We start from the raw sequence: 21,481 nt of genomic DNA on the forward strand, positions 1-21,481 counted from the left end.
TTTTCACAGCAAAGAAAAAAAAACAAAACAAGATTTTGTTTTGTCTAGTTTTGTTTGTTTGAATATAACTGAACATGCTAATCAACAATTCTTCGATTATCAAATTGTAAATTAAACGCGAAAAATACATTTTTGTAGTTCACTTTTCGTTTAGATATCGACAATATAAATAATAATATATTGCATACATCGAATTTTACTTCAAAATTCACACAAAATAGCGATATTAAAACTGAGAAACAATAGAAAAGTTTTGTTTTATTTAAGAGGTATAGGGGGAGGGTTGAGATATAAACAAAAAAAAACCATAAACCCCGCCGCATTTTTACGCCTGTTCCAAGTCAGGAGCCTCTGGCTTTTGTTAGTCTTGTATGATTTTTTATTTTAGTTTCTTGTGTATAATTCGGAGTTTAGTATGACGTCCATTATCACTGAACTAGTATAGATATTTGTTTAGGCGCCAGCTGAAGGACGCCTCCGGGTGTGGGAGTTTCTCGTTGCATTGAAGACCTATTTGTGACCTTCTCACGGCTGTTGTCTGCATGTTCTATGGTCGGGTTGTTGTCTCTTTGACACATTCCCCATTTCCACGCATTCTCAATTTTATTGTGATTATACCAGTTCAATATATCAACAATAGTATCGTTGTTCCACGTGAATACTTGCGATTAAGGAAAACTGTACTTGCATATCCCCTTTGCGTTCAACTGCAAATATTTCGTGTGATGATATGATACCCGAATTACAGTAGTGTCCTAAACAACGATAGTATATCGAATATAATGTTGAGTGACGTGACAGAAGGTCGGCATTCATGATTTAACTAACATTGCCCCTATTTGCCCTATGTTTTCTTTCAGTGTTTGAAATACTGTCGGCATTCATATTGGAATTAACCACCAGTGCTTCACTTCTATATATTTTTCAACATTTTTTTTGTGACAGACGTTCGCCATTTATGATAGAACCAACAGTATACCCTTCCCCCTTGAGATAACGTTTCCTTGGTATGTTTGAAATACTATCGGCATTCATATGGGAACAAGCAGTGATTCACTTCTACCCGATGTTGTTTGTTTTTTGCAATATTTTGTGAAATGGGAAAAGATGGCTGGCATCCAATGACCATACAATCAAGCCAATATTGTTTCGAATTCTCTCTTTTTTTTCTTGTAATGTTTGGTGACGTCAATTCATGTAGAAACCAATAGTGCTTGACTTCATCCAGATGTAATGTTTTGTGAAAGACGGTTGGCATTCATATCTAATCCAACCGAGCTTCTGGCATCCCCTAGTCTTTTCTTCTAATTTTGGTGAAATACAATTGATATTCACATTGGAACCAAAAGTGCTTGACTCAGTTATTCCCAATGTTTTTTCCACGGTTTTGTGAAGATGCTTGGCATCCATGTTGGAACCAAAGAAACACTTAAAGCTCCTCTTCTTCACTGATTTGCTCTGTTTTTGTACAGCAGACTATAGCTTCGTTTGGGAGCTTTTAAAGAAATCATAACTTAAGGATGTACTTAGGTGATCTTAGGTGAAAATAAAGAAATAAAGAATTTAAAATTGATACTATATATGCTGGAATAGTATTAGTTAAGGACCAACATAAGCTATAAAAAATATTGATAGGTCATGGAGCTCCCTTTCGAGATATTTGATATATTACCTTTAATGAGCTATTAAGTCTTATATTCAAAGATAAGTAGGTGTAAATATATATATGGGGCATCTTTTCGGGTATAACTGTGCCGACAGCACTTGCCAAATCATACCCTGTTTTAACCAGAAAACCATACCCTGTTTTAAACAAATATTGAAAAACATACCCTGTTCTAGACACGCTCAGAAAATGTATACCCTGTTCTATAGACCGTATAAAATAGATGCTGTTATAGACCCGGGTTCTATAGGGCTTTATCTTAAACAGTTAAATAAGCGATCATGTACTAGACAAAAACTATGTTAAAAAACTGTTCTCTCCAGCAAGGCATGAAAAAGCGACCCTGTTCTAACCAGCAGAACATAAAAAGGGACCCTGTTTTTACCAGCAGGACATAAAAAAGGGACCCTGTTCTAACCAACAGGGCATGCAAAATTAAGGGATCCTGTTTTGCGGCACATTCATACCATTAAAAATATAGGAAGTACCCCCCCCCCCCCCCCCCAACACGAACTCCACATAAAACCGGGAGTGAAACCAGGTGCTCCGGAAAGGTAAGCATTTCCTGCACCGTATACGGCACCCGTCGTGTTATTTTTTCGTTCAGTTCGGTATAATGATGGATAGTTATTATGACTGAGGAAGAATATCAGATATGATTTCTGACACACTTTTTCATTTTTGTCATTATATAAATAACACATAGCTGAGAGGGTGATAGAGCAGATTGTTACCTCGAGAAAACATTGTCAACCGCGGCGCGAAGCCGCGGTTGACAATGCTTTTTCGAGGGGTACCAATCTGCTCTATCACCCTCTCAGCTATGTGTTACTTAATTTATTATACTGAATGTCCTATCATTATTGTCTTTTACAGATTAATTTTATTTTAAAAGTATTTTCTATGATGTCATGTACATAACAACGTAACTTACGGCCCCGGGTATTAGAAAAGACAACAAAAGTTAAGCAAGATGTTTTATTTTTTTTTATTTTGACAGTCAAATAATAAAATCTGAGCCAAAACTTGATGTTAATTCATAATCCTCTAAATTATTTTTGATTGGTCTGGGCGAGAGGGTAACATTGAAAAATAAAATTTGTCACCTGCTCAGTCATTAACACCCTCGTATTTAGTCCACTTTGTATTAGTCAATCAAAATATGGCATTTTAACATGAAGTATAATACATAAAAATCTCAAAAATTAATTCCCAAAATAAAAAAAACCTTTAATAATGACAAATAGACTAGAGACGGCCGGATTTGTATAGTAAAAGCTGTTTTTACACATTCTCGTAATATATTGGTGCCTATAGGTGAAATCATAATGTTCCCGCTTTGGTATACTTTTTGTAACATTTTTAAAGACAGAGGGCGTATTTCTGAAACAAATCACGTGACACGGGTAAAAGGTACTTTCAAGATGGCGACTGTGTGTTGATAATTTACCTGGTGAGTTCACCCTTTTCGATAAATCATTTGTCCTTATAAAAATGTGCCGAATCGATTGTTATCGACCTTAATGGCATTTTTTAACCACATACCCGACATATATGTTTTGATAAGTCAAGGTTTTTGCTAGGTGAGTCAGTGTTTACTGTTTTCTACCCTAACTGAGTCAGCACATGAGAAGAGAGTCTATCATACACTATGTAACGCTTCCTGAACACAATCATTTACAACGATCTGTATAGTCAAAAGAATGCAAACAACAGCATATGAAAAGTAGGTTTCTCTTGAGACTAAGTAATACTGTACCATTACCTAGAAGGGGGTACATGTATGTATTAATTGGATCCCATTTGAAAGTGGCTCTATAATTTTTGGTTCAGTTGCACTTCTCATATTCTTCTAAATATATATGAAAACTATATCAAAGATAAACAGTATGTGCAGGATATACAGCAGGTGCAATAGACCACTTTCGAGCTCATCCGTCACCGGAAAAAACTCGTCAATTATAGACAATTATACGCACCTTTAAATTATGACGTCATTTACCAGATAGAGGGGGTCGCCTGTATCCCTGCACTATTTACGTTCATCAAGTGTCTTAGTGATCGTCATTGTGCAGGATAAACTAGAAATAATGGTTGTTCTGTAGGTACTTAATGACAATTCCCTAATGACAGCAATGCTGCCGAATAATTCGCACAATATAGAATTATAGTTTTCCAACCACTCGCTCAACATTGGAATGGAAGTGACGACGCCCCTAAACGCAGAAATGACGTTCACTAAAACCAGAGTTTTTGCCGGAAATGCATCAAACTCGAAAGTTGTCTATTGACTGAAGTTTCATTTACATTTCATCATATTTATATACATGATATATGAGGGTGGTAAAGGGTTATTTTTGTGCAACGTTTTCAGCCTTTTTATTTCACATATTTTTGTGTTTTAAAGTTTTATTTCTCGGGTCGGTGCTCTTAATTTCTCGTGCATGTACCGCATTTTATTAAAAAGTCAGTGTTTTACCTTCTGAAACTTAGGTAATCTACAATGTAACAGAAATTGATGTATATTGTTACCATTGTACTTTTGCAATATGTATGGTATTAATGAAGTCCATCAATTTACTAGATGAATAATATTATTTTTAAATAAGATGCAAGTAGCGGAAGCTTAAAGGTGACCGCAAGGTCTTCATGTCCATAAATAATGGCTACATAATCTCCAGGTCCTTTTTCCTTAATATTATCATTTGTTCCTCATGCTTTGTTTTACCCAACTCTTATTTTTGGTGCAATGTTTTTTCAATTTTTATTTCACGTGTTTCCGTGTTCAGTACCCCCCTATACCACTCTCTTATATGATTTTCTCTTTAAATAAAAGAGGATAAAAATGCCCTTCACTGTCAGGCACTAAAAAGTAATTTTTGAAGGCTATCGTTAGGGTCAAATTGATCAATCATTTATTGCATGCCCCAAAAATTACAGTTAGTCATTTTGCAGGAATTATTATTGTTCTGAAGGTACCCCATTACCATCCTCTAAAAGGTAAACATACATGTAATTATCTGTCCATGCGTTTTAACAAATTAATCAAATTATAAGTATTTTATAATGGATTTCCCCTTTTTTAATTACAGCAATTTGCAGATAATTTAACTGCTTTAAACATATTTTATGTGATCATAATGTTTTCTACACCATTTGTGATATTTAGTCTACTTAACTATTACATGCATTAACAGATTTAGAAAAAATAGTCATCATTGAATGTGCTTATAGATTGTCATAAGATATAGATGTATATTATATCCAAACATTACATAGGGAAGAGGGCATAAGGTTTTACCCTTGTTCCTCCGTATGAATGTCCTATACGTCCCAAACAATTTGTTTCCATGCTCTAACTTTAGTTTGTCCCAAACAAATGTTATAAAACTTATACCTAATGGTAATTACCACAAAACACAAATCAAGTTTGAATTTTGGTGGTCAGGTGTCTCTTTTACTGTTCTAGAGTTATGCCCTTTACAAATGTTATCAAACGTATACACAATGCTTATTATCACAAAACTCAGGTCAAGTACAAATATGAGTAGCATCACTGTTACAGTTCTTGAGTTATGTCCCATTATAACCTTATAACTTATATGCAAGCGGGGGCATCATCTGTGTTTCATGGACACATGTACATTCTCCATTTAATTTTTTTAATAAAAAGGGAAGCTTTTGACTCAAATCATTATTTTAATCAAGGAACAAAAATGTAAACTGATTAAGTACATTGATATTCTTGGAAATATTGACAAACATCTTTGTTATTTGCAATAAATTTAAATCTGACAAACTTCTGGTATCCTGTTTTCTGAGATATTAAAATTTATTAAAAGATATCTTACTGTTTTTGCCATTACCCGAATAATCCAGTTCTTATATACAGCTCACTAAGATGACTATTTAAAGGCATAGATTAGAGAATCAAAGACGGTAAGAGCTGAAATCATTTGAGTTTATTATGTCTCCGAATACAAATTTTTGGTAAATTTATTGTCGATTATCTTATACAATCATGTTTGTGATGCTTCAAATAGAGTAAGATTATGATAAGCATGATAAAAGACATTGCTTTATTTAAAACATAAATATTTAATATTATAAGTTTTCAATGATTTTTATGCCCCCTCTGTAGCGGTGAGGGCATTTATTTTTACCCTTGTCTATAAGTCCTGAAATTTTATGAAACTTATGCACAATGCTTAGTAACTCAAAAAACAGATCAAGCTTGAATTTGGATGGCAAAATTTTTATCTTTCCAGAATTATGCCCCTTTACAAATGAAAAAAAAATGTTGATATTTTTTTATTCTGTTCTCTTACTTAATTTTGCTTCAACCAAATTTTATGAAACTTATGCACAATGATTAAATTTTTATTACCACAAAACACAGATAAAATTTATTTTACATTAAAAAAAGCAACAATGCCCCCAAAATTATCTTCTTTTCAACACTTTTATAAAATATGATGATCAGATGTTTTGGACACAAATATTCTAATAGTTTATTGCAATTTTGTTTATGTTAAAAGAATTTTCAGTGTAGATTGACTGGCATACTATTTACCAATTATGAATTAGATGACATGCACAAGGAATTCAAATTGAGGAATAAAGTTTGAATCCCTGGAGAGACAGTGATACCAATGTAAAGTGTATACATATAAAGAGGGCACTTCTTGTTTAACTCATGAATGAAATTTATCTTTTCAAAGATTAAGGCCAAATAAAAATATATGTGTGGTTCCAGTAACCCTACCGTCCCTACTTTTTCGGCTTAAAAATAGCCTACTCTAAAGATTTTATTGTCATTTTTCATTAAGCACTGTTAAAGTCAGAATGTTGCTCCCATAGACTCAATGTAAAAAGAAAACATAAAATAAAAAAAAATCCCTACCTACCTACCCTAACTTTTTGTCATGTAACTGGAACCACACATACTTTTTTATTTGGCCTAAGAAGAAACAATATGCCTCTTGTTTATAACCTTATCTTTTTACAGAACCTTCATGTCTACCATAAGTCTACATGAACTTTCATGAGTAACATGACGTATAACTTCGCTTTTTTCCGATAAGGATGTTTTTTTTATTATGTAAGTTTTCAACATGAATTTATAATTGAAACAGTTTGAAATTGTATATTACTTGATACAAGACAACAGTTACTTTCAGAAGTTAATCTTTAGAAGTTTGTTATGGAATTTAGATTGATAAACATTATCTGTTTTATGTGGGAATCTGACAAACACATCAATGAGGAAATTACTGATCAAAAGATTACCACCTAATAAAATACTGAGGCTAGAGAGGGTCTACATGATAGATTAAATGTTTCATTACTAAGTACAAGTATTAATAGACTTTAAGATTTTGATTATTTCACCAAGAAATTGGAAAGAGTCTATGTTTCTGTCTCGAGACTTTGTTTTATTATGTGAAGAATAAATTGAATTGTAATAGTCAGATTAAGGGGGCCCAAGGAGGGTTGGCACAGACCCCAAGTTATGGAGATACATATATGGTTAATGTATAGACTTTTACATGTCCCACTCATTCATTGTCTTGTTTTTGGTCCTCTTTTTCATAATGCCGTATCTGCATGTGAAATTGTGAATAGCATCACTGATTTAAGTCATTAAAACCAAATTGAGTGTTTTTTTCTGTCTTTTATAATAAATGAAAAAAGTAAGAATCTGGTTTTACACTTATAAATCTGATGATTGAGAATTAAAAAAAGATGCATTAAAATGCAGCTGACTCGTAGTATTATTTTGCATAAATTTGAATACATACTGGATTAAAATTTTAACATGTACACTCATTGCACAGACCCTTCAGTAAAACCGTAAACCTGATGATCAGGACTGTGGGATGACCTAAACAAAGTAGGTGAAAATTGTGATACAATGGGATTAATCATCATAATCACAAGTAATTAGTCCAAGAAAGACACGATAAAAACAGGACTGAAAGAAATAAATAATATAACAGCACTTGCTCAGTAAAAAACACCATATACAAACAAATGTTTTGAGCATCACAAACTCTGATCATTAAAAACCTAAGGGTTAAGCTGAGGTGCCATACAGAATTTAAAACATTCTTCATCAGTGAAAAAATTATAAATCATGCAATAATTAATTTGATAGAACTTGTAATTTTGAAGGTAATGACTCTCTTAAAGCTTGAAGCAAAATTCTAAACATTCCTTTGAAAAAAATTATATTGAGGGTCTTAGTAACCAGAAAATGGTCAAATATGTTATGGATGATAACTGTTAGCTCAAAACCCAAAATACCTAAAAGTTGAAATCGGAAAATGTTAAAAATTATGTAACCATCTTCACACAGGTAATCGTACACATGTATTGATTGTCTTGATAAAACATATCTCCCTCCCCATTAGCAGTTAAAGCTATTTTTATTTATTTTTCAAACTATTTGTAAAAATTTCAGTATAGGGAAATATTTCTATTTTCCCTTTTAAACAATACATATGACAGTCAGTCATTAGAACCCCTTGAATAGATAACATCTCAAGCTTATTAATAAATTTTTTAAAGTAGTTTTGAGCTCTATTTCCCTTAAAACAAAATTCAGGACATGAATCAGTAAACTTATGTAAAATATTTTTTCCAAATATAATTGATGATGATGGAGGTACATGTACATGTAATAAATTTCTTAAAAGAATCGATGGTAAATATGCAAGGATTTCTTTTCTTATTTATTACATATTAGGGCAATTTACTACACATTTCCATTTTGTTTCGAATGATTTTGGTTTTCTGATTGAAGATCTAGAGCTATTCTAAGAATGTGAAAAATCATGACAAGTTAAAAATTCAGGTAAAAATGTAGATATAAGAATTTTGTTATTTTAATGTTAATACCCCAGTCTATGTGGGTCTTTTTCTCACAGGGTTGGCAAAAACCCGGTTTTATGAGTATTGCCCAGCCCAGTGGGAAATACTGGGAAAACCCGGGTTTTACTGGGTTTTACTGGGTAATACTGGGCAATATAAGATACTGGCCTGAATTTCAAAGAGGATTCAGTAATCAAACACAAATGCAATACATTTAAGATATATATATATATGTTCCAGACCATATGAGTATTTGGACCGTACGCGTACGGTCCGGACCGTATACATATACTCATACGGTCCGACCATATGCGTACGGTCGGACCGTATGAGTATACGCGTACGGTCCAGTACGATCTGACCATACATGTTATTCGATCATAAGGGTTAAATTGAAACAATCTTTATTTTTAGTTTTACAAATTGTTATTGATAATTTGTTACAATTAGATAGATAAAATGAACAAACGAACAATTGAAATTAGGTATTTGTTTGCTTGTATATCTGAATCCTATTTTGGTACTCTCGCCCAAGGTGACACAATTCAAGTAACGTAATATTTTAAGCATTTTCATGTATGCAGTTCATGCATGTTCTTTTGCATTTGCATTTTTGTCGAGCCTGCAACTTTTGTTGCAGAAAGCTCGACATAGGGATAGTGATCCGGCGGCGGCGGCGGTGTTAGCTAACTCCTTAAAAGCTTTATATTTTAGAAGGTGGAAGACCTGGATGCTTCATACTTTGTATATAGATGCCTCATGTTACGAAGTTTCCATCAGTCACATGTCCAATGTCCTTGACCTCATTTTCATGGTTCAGTGACCACTTGAAAAAAAAGTTCAAATTTTTTGTAATGTTGAATTCTCTCTTATTATAAGTAATAAGATAACTATATTTGATATGTGTGTACCTTGCATGGTCCTCATGTCTGTCAGACAGTTTTCACTTGACCTTGACCTCATTTCATGGATCAGTGAACAAGGTTAAGTTTTGGTGGTCAAGTCCATATCTCAGATACTACAAGCAATAAGGCTAGTGTATTCGGTGTATTGAAGGACTGTAAGGTGTACATGTCCAACTGGCAGGTGTCATCTGACCTTGACCTCATTTTCATGGTTCAGTGGTTATAGTTAAATTTTTGTGTTTTGGTCTGTTTTTCTCATACTATATGCAATAGGTCTACTATATTTGTTGTATGGAATGATTGTAAGGTGTACCTATCTAGCGGGCAGATGTCATGTGACCTTGACCTCATTTTCATGGTTCAGTGGTCAAAGTTAAGTTTTTGAGTTTTGGTCTTTTTATCTAATACTATATGCTATAGGTCAACTATATTTGGTGTATGGAAATATTTTATGATCTTTATGTCAGTCGTGCAGGTTTTATTTGACCGTGACCTCATTTTCACGGTTCATTGCACTGTGTTAAGTTTTTGTGTTTTGGTCTATTTTTCTTAACTATAAGTAATAGGTCAACTATATATGTTGTATAGAAGCATTGTTAGCTGTACATGTCTGCCTGGCATGGTTCATCTGACCTTGACCTCATTTTCAAGGTTCATTGGTCTGTGTTTAGTTATCTTGGTTAATGTTAAGTTTATGTGACAGTTGTTTTAAAGCTTAACTTTATACTTCGGACTATCAACATAATATCAATGATTAGTATAGAAGGCGAGACATTTCAGCGTGTGCACTCTTGTTTGGTAAAGTTGCTAAATATTCTAAAACAATTGAACTCCCACTTTATGTTTTTCTACCGATATCTTCAATTTCAGCGTTCATAATACAATTAATGTACTACTGATCGACATGCTTAATACAAGAGAGATTAGCATATTGAATTAGCGTGAATTAAAAACAAGTTTAAATATAAAGTTTTTGTTTCAATTACAATTGAACTTTTTATATTAATTTGATAGATAAGTTATGTTGATCTGCTATATGCATTTGTATCTAATAAACTTGACCAACTTTTTAATATTAGTCAGACCGTACGCGTACGGTCCGACCGTATGAGTATTTTGAAAAAGTACGCATACGGTCCAGACCATACGCGTACGGTCCAAATACTCATACGGTCTGGAACATATATAAACCTATCTTTATTTATAAATAAGTTTACTTGTTTGAGAGTCTTATGATACACACATGTACAAAAGTACAAGTGTATACATCTGAGAAAGAATTATTCTAACAACTCTGATAAAAAATATTTTTTCAACTACAATGTATATATAACTAGTATAAAGAATTTAAGGATTACATGTACATGTAATAAATAAAAATTACTTTGAAATAATTTATATATGTACAAATGTACAAAACTAATTAATAATTATTCAGATTAGAACATAGATATGTTTATATAACAATAATCAGTGTTTTCATTTCTATAAGAGTTAATGACAAGACCCTGTAGGGTGTTTATTTAGCAATCATGATTGCATATATAGCAATTTAATTTACAATTCACATAAACACTGCAATAAAGTGTTAAGATTATTGAAACAATGCTTGGAAATTTACGAAGAAACCTAAAATGTGCAAATCTTGTATTTTGCATACATAGAATTTATGTGGAGAAGAGAATGAAATTGAATTTTTAATCTTCTAGAAATGACTCTCAATGGTTATCTGTATAAAATGTATATATTTAGCTATAATACTATGAAACTACAACAAGTCTTTACTATTTTGTGTTGAAATAAGCTAAAAAAATTATATTGCCCAGTATTGCCCAGTATTCCCCGTTTCAGGGAGTATTGCCCAGCCCGGGAAAACCCGGGTTTCCCGCCTAGTAAAACCCGGGCGGGTAATACTTTGCCAACCCTGTTTTCTCATAATATATATATAATAAATAAAAATTGTGCTGGAAATATAAATGGTTTATCTGAACTTGAATTTCAAATAAGATTTTCTATTATAAAATGAATTTGAATTAATAAAATAAAAATTGGTGTCAGATTATCTATACTTTTAAACAGAAAGTTGCTTTGGCCAAATAAAATAGTATGTGTGGTTCCAGTTACATCTTAAAGAAAAGGAAGGGTAGGTAGGTTTTTTTTCTTTCTTTTTTACATTGAATTTACAAGAGCAACATTCTGACTTTAACAGTGCTTAATGAAAATTGACAAAAAAATCTTAAGGGTAGGCTATTATTAAGACTATAAACATGAAAAAGTAGGATTGGAAAGGTAACTGGAACCTCACATACATATTTTTAATTGGCCTGTTACTGTATATTTTACAAGAAAACAAATTGTATCCTGGATAAAAAAAAAATCAGAAAACATTGTGTAAGGTATGGTTGGTTTAGGAACTCTTGAGGCGATTATCTAAAGTAAATTTATGAACTGTTCTGCAGTGGACATAATAACATGATTAGTGTATACAATTGTCTGTGCACATCTGCTTTTAGAGTAAACATGTTACACAATAACTTGAGTACATTTGTGTATATATATGCTCTTCAATAATATACATGTATAACAGTAAACCAGTGTTCATCTGTCAATCTGGTTTTAACAAGTTACTCACTAAGTATCTCTTGAATGATTTTCTTAAAGTCTACCAATTTATACTGAATGGATGTTCACTCTGCTTTTTCAGAGTTACAGACTTCAATCTTTGAAAAATAGACATTTTTTTCCCTTAATGCGATAACTGGAAAATGTCTTTTGGAATTTACTTTTAAGTTTATAACTGGATGTATATATTGGTGTGCAGTACATGAATACAGTGATCATTGTGTATATCCATCTGTACATGCATCTGTTCACACTATGTAGATCTGAAACCTCTCCAAAAAACAGAATCGATTTTAATGATTTTCAAAGAATATGTACTGTGCATCTCTAATTTCAACTTTTAATCCATCTGCTTTTTGCGGTACCCCACAGCAAAACATTGACTTGTCATATCTGCACGAATTTGGGGAGTTAGGAGTATGCATTTTATAGCTTTGGTTTGATCAGTTTTCTTGTTTATGGAAGTAAAAGTGCATGCAAATCTGTGCTATAAAGTAAAGGGTGCATTCATATGTTTTTCTTTTTTGACTTGAAAAGATGCATAAAATTTAAAAAAAATAAAATGTCAGTCTGCAGATGTCCAATTACATGTACATGTATGATAGTGGAAGTTACTTCATCAAACCTTTGAATTTTTTCCTGTTTGAGTAAAAACATTTAAAATCTTGACACCTTTGAAATCTCTATAATTGTATTTATAAGTAGTATGAATGAATTCCTCAAGTTAAAGGCCTCTAATGTAATTATCTGGTTGTAAATAAATTTACAGGTCTTCTAAATAGATTTCCTTTTAATTGATAGAAACAATTTTAATTCCTGTTAGGTATAAGAATAGACTATTACCTCCATGTGAATTATTTGGCAGTGAAATTCCTCATTCACAGCTTAAAGTTTTAAATATTTACATCAGATGAAATTTGGCTATTTCAAGGTAGTTTTTTTGGGAAATAAAAGTGTAGGAAACTGTTTTAATTAGCAATTATTAAACAGGTGCACTTGTAAGTTTGGAGAATACAGATGTAAGATTATTAGATAATTTTTTCGTGTGGGAAATACAGTGAAATTTGTAATACAAATGTATTCCCTGCATTATCTATTTGATCACAGCTTATGTTTATAAAGAAATATTTTCAAAAAGTGGATTAAGATAAAAGAATTCGAGTGATTCAGAATGTAAACTTGTTAAAATTACAAAAGTACAATTTTTCCTGAAGTCACATATTTTTGTTATTTATGGATAAAAGTTAACATATGTAACATTGGCTAGAAAACAATGATATATAACCAAATATAGAAAGAATGTACTTTACATTATATAAATAATCCTTAACGACATTTCACAGTGGAGGAGGTTTATTACTTAGTGTGAAGTTGAACGGGTTACTGTTTAATCAGGAAATAAATAAGAACACATGTACATATATCTCTATTGATACATCCTTAGATGATATGTTATTATTTTCTTATTCAGATAACAACACACACTATGGGATGAAATGGCATCAACGAAACAGGACTACTATCAGAGAGATACCAATGGATATAACTCTTCTAACACTCCTCCCCGTGATGCCTTCGTGCGGGGTGGACAGAGGGCAACCATACATGGTACGCAAGCGGCAAAATCATGGGGTAAAAACAAATCTAAAGGGAAGGATAAAAAAGATAGGAAGAAAAAACCTGTCTTGTATCGAAGTAATAGTAGTTTAGAAATGGATAGTATTGATTATATTGATGTGGATGAATTTCATACAGGAATACACAGGGATTATGGGAGTACATCCTCCATTGATGTTCTCGGAAAAAGTGGACACGACAGCTTCTTTGCATTGTTGAAGGACTATAGCCATGTAAATGCTGATCAGAGAAGTCCAGCACCTGCTCAATTGCAAGAATTGTTAAGGGGTAAAAATGAAGGAGTGAGGTTTCGTGCTTCTAACGGTAGTGCTGTGAAGGACAAATCTACTGAAGATATAACAGATAGTCCTAGAACAAAATCTAAATTCAAGCACAAAGATCGGAAAAGCAGGAGTAAATCTATTACAAACGAAACACGTCCATCGGGAATTTTTACAAAATTACGGGGGAAAAGTGAACCGGAAATTAACCCCAAAACTCCTGACAATATCGATGTTGATGTTCGTGCTGAAGAACGATTAAGGAGTAAAGCTTTTTTACATTATGACTGTCAGAGTATTACTTTTAATGTGGAGGAAATTATTCATAGCATTAGTAACCCTTTACAAATCGGTAGAAATACTACAACTGGTGCATCTGCAGCCTCGCAGAAAGATGGACGGGAGTCGGAAGATGAAGGTGATGACAAAAGTAACAATTTGGTGCTTAAATGTCCGTTTTTTAGAAATGAAATCGGTGGTGAGGTGGAACGAATAGTTAGTTTAGGTCGAAGTTCAGCACGAAGAACGTTAAATAAATCTAAGAATACTCAAAATAGTGCAATATTGACACGGTCACCTGCGTGTTGTGGGTTATCTATATTAGACTCTTCACCTACTCCGACAGGACTTATGCTTCCTCATGTAGTGTTACATCGGAATCATGTTATGGAATATGTAGATCATGGTGCCAGTTATTATAGACATTTCTTTTATGGTTATGGTAAGTACGTAACATGTATACACAAGTACAGGTGTATGGATATCTAAGGTTCTTACTAAGGATTTTTTAAGGCAAACTAGTCCTGGGACTCATAATTTTGGCCATTGCAAGTCCAACAGTCCATGAGAATAGGAAATTTTACAGCTGTCATAATGATTTATTTTTTTCAGTCTTCATGACAAAATAGAGAAAGAAAATGACATAAAATTTAGATTATTTTAAACATTTGTTATAGAATGATATGTGTGCATTTTGCTACATGTATCTTGATGAATAAATATGTTTGGACTCACTGTTTTGAAAATAATAACTACAGGGCTCATGGACTTTTCTTTGTAAGAACTTTGTATTTATATTTTTATATTGGTCAGTATTTACGTACATGTACATGATGTACATGTTCAATAGCAAAAGTAGAATTGACATTAAGGAAAACACAGCTATTTTACTATTGAGTAATATGAACTCTACCAAAAAACTAAATTTAAATTAACTCGGGTGCTCACTGGTTTTGGGGTTAAGATTTTAGACTGAAGAAGAATTTTATTCAATGCTTAAGTACAATGACAATGTACAGCATAGACAGCATTTATAACATACATGTACAAGTATATATGTTAGACCATGTACATTTGTATCTTGATTATTTTACATCTATGTTTATAAATTTTCATTTCCATAGGGTGTTTATTGATAAATAATAGATTGAAATCTGGATTTTTAACTGATATGTAGATATGACATACAGTTACTAGCATGATAAAATAAACAGGCCTGGTTGAATCTCCGTCAGACATCAAGTAACACATGTAACATGCACTTCTTAACTCCAGAAATAATTTAATATAAAATCATGTAGTGTATTGAATTTCCTTGGTTTTGTTCATGATGTAGAAATTATTGAACCCTATACAATACAGTTGAGGTATTTATTTGTATAAGCTAGTATTGAATTGAACTAATATTCCGATGTACTGAAATATACTAATGATATGTTTCTGCTACCACAAAAAGATTTTTCCTTTTCCTTTTACATATTGTTTGTTAAATAAAGAAAACAGTTAAATTTTAACGAAATCTTTTAATATAGAAATGTATCACACGAAGAAGTGACAATTGTAATCGTATATAAATATGAATTAATGTGAGTAATACTGGTATAATTTTCTCTCATTGTTAAAGGAAAGGTATTGAAATGAATATGTGTAAACAAGAACAAATAGAAAGGTATTGAATAGCATGATCAAAAGTAATGAAAATACACTATAAGACATATATAGAGGTCAACATGAGTCTTCAACAATTGATTTCAAGTTCTTATAAGTTCTGATTCTATAAAATTAATGTTGTTAATGAATTAGATAGAAACTTCTGAAACCACCAAGTTTTTGCCTTTTATATCAGATTTCATATAAAAGGGAGTTATATTATTTTAATAGATAAGTTTAAGATGAGGTTGAAAAAACTTGATACATGACTACAACATTGTCCAAATTAAAGACAAACAACTTTTTGTAAGCTATTTAAGTATATGTGTACATGTACCTTGTGAGGAGAGTTAAATGAAACTGGGATGGTTGTTCTGTACAAAATTCTGATGAATAAAAAAAAGGAGAAAGCATGACTTCTATCATGACTATAAACAAAGGTAAAGGAATTGAATTTTACAATTAATGAGTAAAGAAATTTTGCCAATGTTGCAAACCGATAGTTTGAAACTGTATTTTTTTTTCAATTTCACCTGGAGACGAAATAATCTTTAGGCTGCTGATGATATATGGGGAACCAACTGTAATATTATTATTTCCTATATACATATATGTTTAAGTTTACATTCTAAGTAATAAAATCTACTTCAGCCTCAGGGGCAATTACAGGTAAGTTGTCGTATGATAGGCTTTTGATAGCACGTTTTAATAAAATCTTTCTCATGTATAACATTCATTGACATAACAGTACCCGAATCACACCTAGATCTACACAATTTGTACCCATTTTTCATAAAACTTGGCAGATATCTTCTTGATCTTATAGGTTTTCTTATCATACCCGTAGCCAGTGGGGTTCGGGGGTTCGGACGAACCCCCTCCCCCTTAAAATCAAATAAGCACTGTTAAAGTCAATGTTTTGTTCAAATTGTGACTGTTAAAGTCGAGTTCATGATTCCAACGAACCCCCCCCCCCCTTAGAACTTCCTGACTACGGGCCTGCTTATAAAGACTAGACAATACGTATTTCGTATTTCTGTAATTTATCAATTTGCACGTCTTTCAACTTTTATCAATTATAGACTTATGACGAGGTAAATACATTATATTATATGGTCTGTTCAGATTATATTGACAGGGGACACAGTCTGAGGTTCAAATTAATCTATTATGTCCATATATACAGAATGTATAATATACCAGCAATGCTGAATGAAAGTCTTCAACTGACTTCTATTTCTATCTTCATTTGTAAATAGTGTATTATGAAAATTGAGTTGAATGTTCTTTCTGTCCATTTTATAATTTTATTTCATGTATTTTATTGATCTTCAATATATATAGATATATTAATAGAAAAATAGCAACCATATAGTATTACTTAAATAACCTTTGAATTCCGTGATCATAATAGCCAATGCTAACTTTTGTATGTCAAAATAGTACATAAAATGTAGTCCAAAATTAATATATATGTTGTCTTGAAGACAATTATTTTGTTTTTAGTGACTACTTCATGTATGATGGCATCACAACATATTATGAAAAAGCCGTACCAGACGTCATAATTATTGAACTATTTCAATAGATGCAAATTGAGTACCCTCACATTAAACAGATTAACAAAGTGTGAGAGTTTGAAATCAAAATGATCAATCATTATAAATTTTGAAAATTGATGATTAAAAATGATTAGATGGTTATTTTAAAATCAACAAGCGATGATTAACAGGAGTTCGAAAATTGATAAAAATTTGTCTATCAATTTGTTCCAGCTAAAATTGAGCTCATAAATTTGAGGAACACAGGTAACTGTGATTAAACATGACCAATTACTCTCAAAAGGTGTCAATAATTGATCGGAATTCAAAAATTGCATTCTCAATTTTATTGTGAATTTGTCTATAAATTACATGTATATCAGGAGCAATTTTAATTTAGAACAACAATTCCCGCCAAAACATCACTTGCAAAGACCATCCTATTGATGCTGTACACTCCTAAAATTAAGCTTGATGTGGTTTGTTTTCACTTTTAACATGATAGGAGATTAGAATTTGATTTAGACCTGAAAATGTTATATTTTTGTGATTAACTAAAAATTTGTATTTTCTCACAAACAACACTCACACCAAACAAAAACCTTTAATGTGCCCCTTTGCTTTTTTTGCACATAGAAGAAGAGTTTTTATTCTAATCTAGGGTCCCAAAGGGCATATAAACATACTTTATGACAAAAACCTCAATAATTCAAGATTAAAACAAATAATATTCAATAAAATCATTGATAATACAAAAATTTTTGAGATTATACACCCAATACTTCATTTCACTGGCACAAAACTTTAGTGCACTTTTGTTATCATAAGATGATAAACACTGTAGCAGTATTGAATAGTATTTAAAACAATACTTCTTACATATGGGTCATGGAAAACAAATTTATTTATGGAACAAAGAAAAAATAATTTATTTATGGAACAACTTCTTCTATTTTTATATCTGATGTCATGTAGGTAAATTTAAAACAACAAACAGAATGAAAATTTGTTATGATCTTTCCTGAAATAATTAAAACTCCAGTTGACAATATTATATTTTATAAGAAAAAGATATAATTCATTCATATTCATATTTATTATGCATCACTTGACATGTGAATCACAACTCTGTATTTTGTATCTTGATTGAGACAGGCTCTAATGTTGTCTTCATGTTTTGAAAAGTAGATGGCAATTTTTATGGCTCCAACTTTATGTAGCAAATGCACCCCCTGCAGCAACAAGTATTGCAATCATTATTGACATATTTATGAAATTTAATATCATATAAGATACCCTCCTTTAATAAATTTGTACTAAGGAATTAAAAATGAAAACCCTGATTTGACTTTTACTTTTATGTTTGAACAAATACACACAATCTCTCATACTTAAGGTGAACGTGAGATATCAGAGGCAGTTTTGAAGACTCAAAGTTTCAATATGTTATATAAATTCATATACAAGTTGTACTAGTTTTTGACTTTAGTTCATGTGCAGCACACCTTGTATACTGTATCCTATTTTTACATTAATAGATCACCAAAACTTTTTTGGTATTGATGAAAATTTTGGCCCAGTGGCAATCAGTATTCGGAGAGAGAAGTTAGAAGATAGAGAGAACAAATTAGGGAAAGCAGAATATGGACAGTACCAACATAGAATTATATTTAGGACCAGTGCAGTAAGTCTAAGAGTTATAAACACACATAAAAAGTCAACATAGTTGAGTGTTTATGAATAACAGCTAATGTTATGTTGATATTTAGTTAGACAGTAAACCAGCAGCATAATAAAACCATATAGTTTTCATCATGTATTTAACCATCTTAGTCATTTCAATAAATATCAATGTAAAAAAATGATTGAGGTATCGCCAGAAGAATTTATATAGATTCATTAGTTTTTGTTGCCTTCATTGGAAGAGATTATCCACAAACTCAAATGCTTAACAAAGTACACATAATCTAGGCCACACTTAAAAATATTTTGGTTTGCCCAAACCCTACTGAAAGGTTGAGACAGTGGGTAGGTAGGTAGGCATTTTCTTATTTTTTTTTTTCAAAAAAAGAAATTGAAGTATCAGATGTTTATTAGTCTTCATGCCTATTTGATTAAAAAAAAACTTCTTCAAATCAGGACAATAAAAGAATTTGAGTAGGCAGCTTTTTTCTGGGTAGGTAGCGTTTAGGCAAACAAACCTATTATTTATTATGGCCCTACAGGCTTTTTTCATTGCTTGTATGAAGACTTGCACAAACTATGAAATGAAGTATCCACTCAAATAAAATTATATTTTAATTCATGGAAATAAATAGTATCAACAAAAAGTAAAATCACAAAAATACTGAACTACGAGGAAAATTCAAAACGGAAAGTCCCTAAATCAAATGGCAAAATCAAATGATAAAACACATCAAACGAACGGACAACAACTGTCATATTCCTTACTTGGTACAGGCATGTTCAAATGTAGAAAATGGTGGATTGAACCTGGTTTTATATATAAATCTAAAGAATTCAGTGTAACTAAAAGAATTCAGTATCACTAAAGACACAACAAAAGAATGCAAGAATGGAGTCAGCTGCAGTGGGAATGTAGTGTAAATAGAATGATGAAATATATCCTACCTACATATTTTTACCCAGATTTGTTCACATGTCAAAACTCAAAAGCCTAAATTTTAAGATACTTATGTAATAACACTTTTATATTTATGTTTCCAGCTGACCACTTTACGGGGAGCCATACTTGAAGAAGCCATACCAAGTGGTCGAATTAGTAGTTCTCGGACAGGTCAGGTCAAGGACATCCTAGAATTCCTCATACCTCAATTACAAATATCCTGCCTCAAACTTGGAACAACTACCCCAAAGACATTGGAGCAGTTGTTAAAACTTGATGAACAAGGGGTAATTAAAATCTAACTATCAAAATGTTGAAAAGTACAGTCAAAACTGCTAAAAAATCAAACAAAAAAACATTCATTTGTTTCAAGTACAGTCAAACCTGTAATAAAGATTTCCTCTATTAAGCAAAAAAACATATCTTATCAGAACACAGTTCTTTTCCCTCTGTTATATTTTATATTGAATAATGAACCTCATTTCAAAGGTCACAAGAAATTTCAAGGTCAATGTTCTCTGGTATGACCTTCTACTGTATATTTTTTTCCTCATCATGACATGGGGAGTAAGTCATTCAGTCATCATTGTAAAATACTCTTTAATACCAATATAACTCTTGGTGGATTTTGATGAAATTTGTATGAAGTCAAAAGCTCATTATTGAAAATCTACAGATCATTACATAGTGGGTCTCATTGGGGTCTAAGCGTGATGCGGGATTGCCGATTTTTGGTAAGCGTGACACGGGAAAGTCAAATTATTGTGTCGTGAAAACGGGAAATGAGGTCTAGCGGGACCCGGGAAATGACCAAAAAATGAGAATTGCTTACATACATAGTGTAAGCGGGATACGGGAATCTGACAAAACAGTAAGCGGGATCCGGGATCGGAACCCCCCAATGAGACCCCCTACATAGAAGAAATTAACAGTGACCCTTAACTGCTTAATAAGCCATTGAAAATGAAACTATCATTTTGTTAAGCTTATAGAATAAATTATCGAGATAATTAATGTTGCTTAATCTTACAAATTCTCAGAATTTATTCAATTTCTACAATACTGAACAAACTTCTGATAAATCTACTATCCGACTAAGTGTTTTATCATGACTGTAGTATATTTCTGTCCTGGTCAGTGGCATAGTTCAAACACTTTATTGAAGTGTTGTAAGTGTGACAATTTCCTGAATTGTACACTATAAAGGATATATCATCATCACATCATTACATAGCAGAAATTTTAAGTGATCCTTGATGAGCCATTAAAATCAACAACAAAAAATCTTTCCTATGTCTTTTTAATGTTTTAATATTGGCTGAAGATAGTATACTCTGAGTCTCATTGCCCCATAAAACTTTTCTTTAAATATATCGGAGTAATTTGATTGATCTAAACTATAGCTTCATATACATTAAGGA

The 21,481-nt window shown here is 32.0% G+C and overlaps 1 protein-coding gene across 5 annotated transcripts in view; it reads left to right on the forward strand.

Moving 5' to 3' along the window:
- Positions 1 to 3,040: 3,040 nt before the first annotated feature.
- Positions 3,041 to 21,481, forward strand: part of LOC143068965 (signal-induced proliferation-associated 1-like protein 2) — a 49,610-nt gene continuing 31,169 nt past the window's right edge. For 3 of the 5 annotated variants that reach the window (XM_076243377.1, XM_076243381.1, XM_076243379.1), the window contains exons 1-5: positions 3,041 to 3,119; positions 13,538 to 14,685; positions 16,545 to 16,562; positions 18,973 to 19,118; positions 20,162 to 20,347. In XM_076243377.1, the coding sequence (XP_076099492.1) occupies positions 13,563 to 14,685; positions 16,545 to 16,562; positions 18,973 to 19,118; positions 20,162 to 20,347 (1,473 nt within the window). In that variant the 5' untranslated portion in view covers positions 3,041 to 3,119; positions 13,538 to 13,562. The remainder of the gene's footprint in view (positions 3,120 to 13,537; positions 14,686 to 16,544; positions 16,563 to 18,972; positions 19,119 to 20,161; positions 20,348 to 21,481) is intronic. The other 2 variants (XM_076243378.1, XM_076243380.1) reach the window with 1 other exon arrangement.

This window comes from Mytilus galloprovincialis, chromosome 3 (assembly GCF_965363235.1).
Source record: "Mytilus galloprovincialis chromosome 3, xbMytGall1.hap1.1, whole genome shotgun sequence".
NCBI lineage: Eukaryota > Metazoa > Mollusca > Bivalvia > Mytilida > Mytilidae > Mytilus > Mytilus galloprovincialis.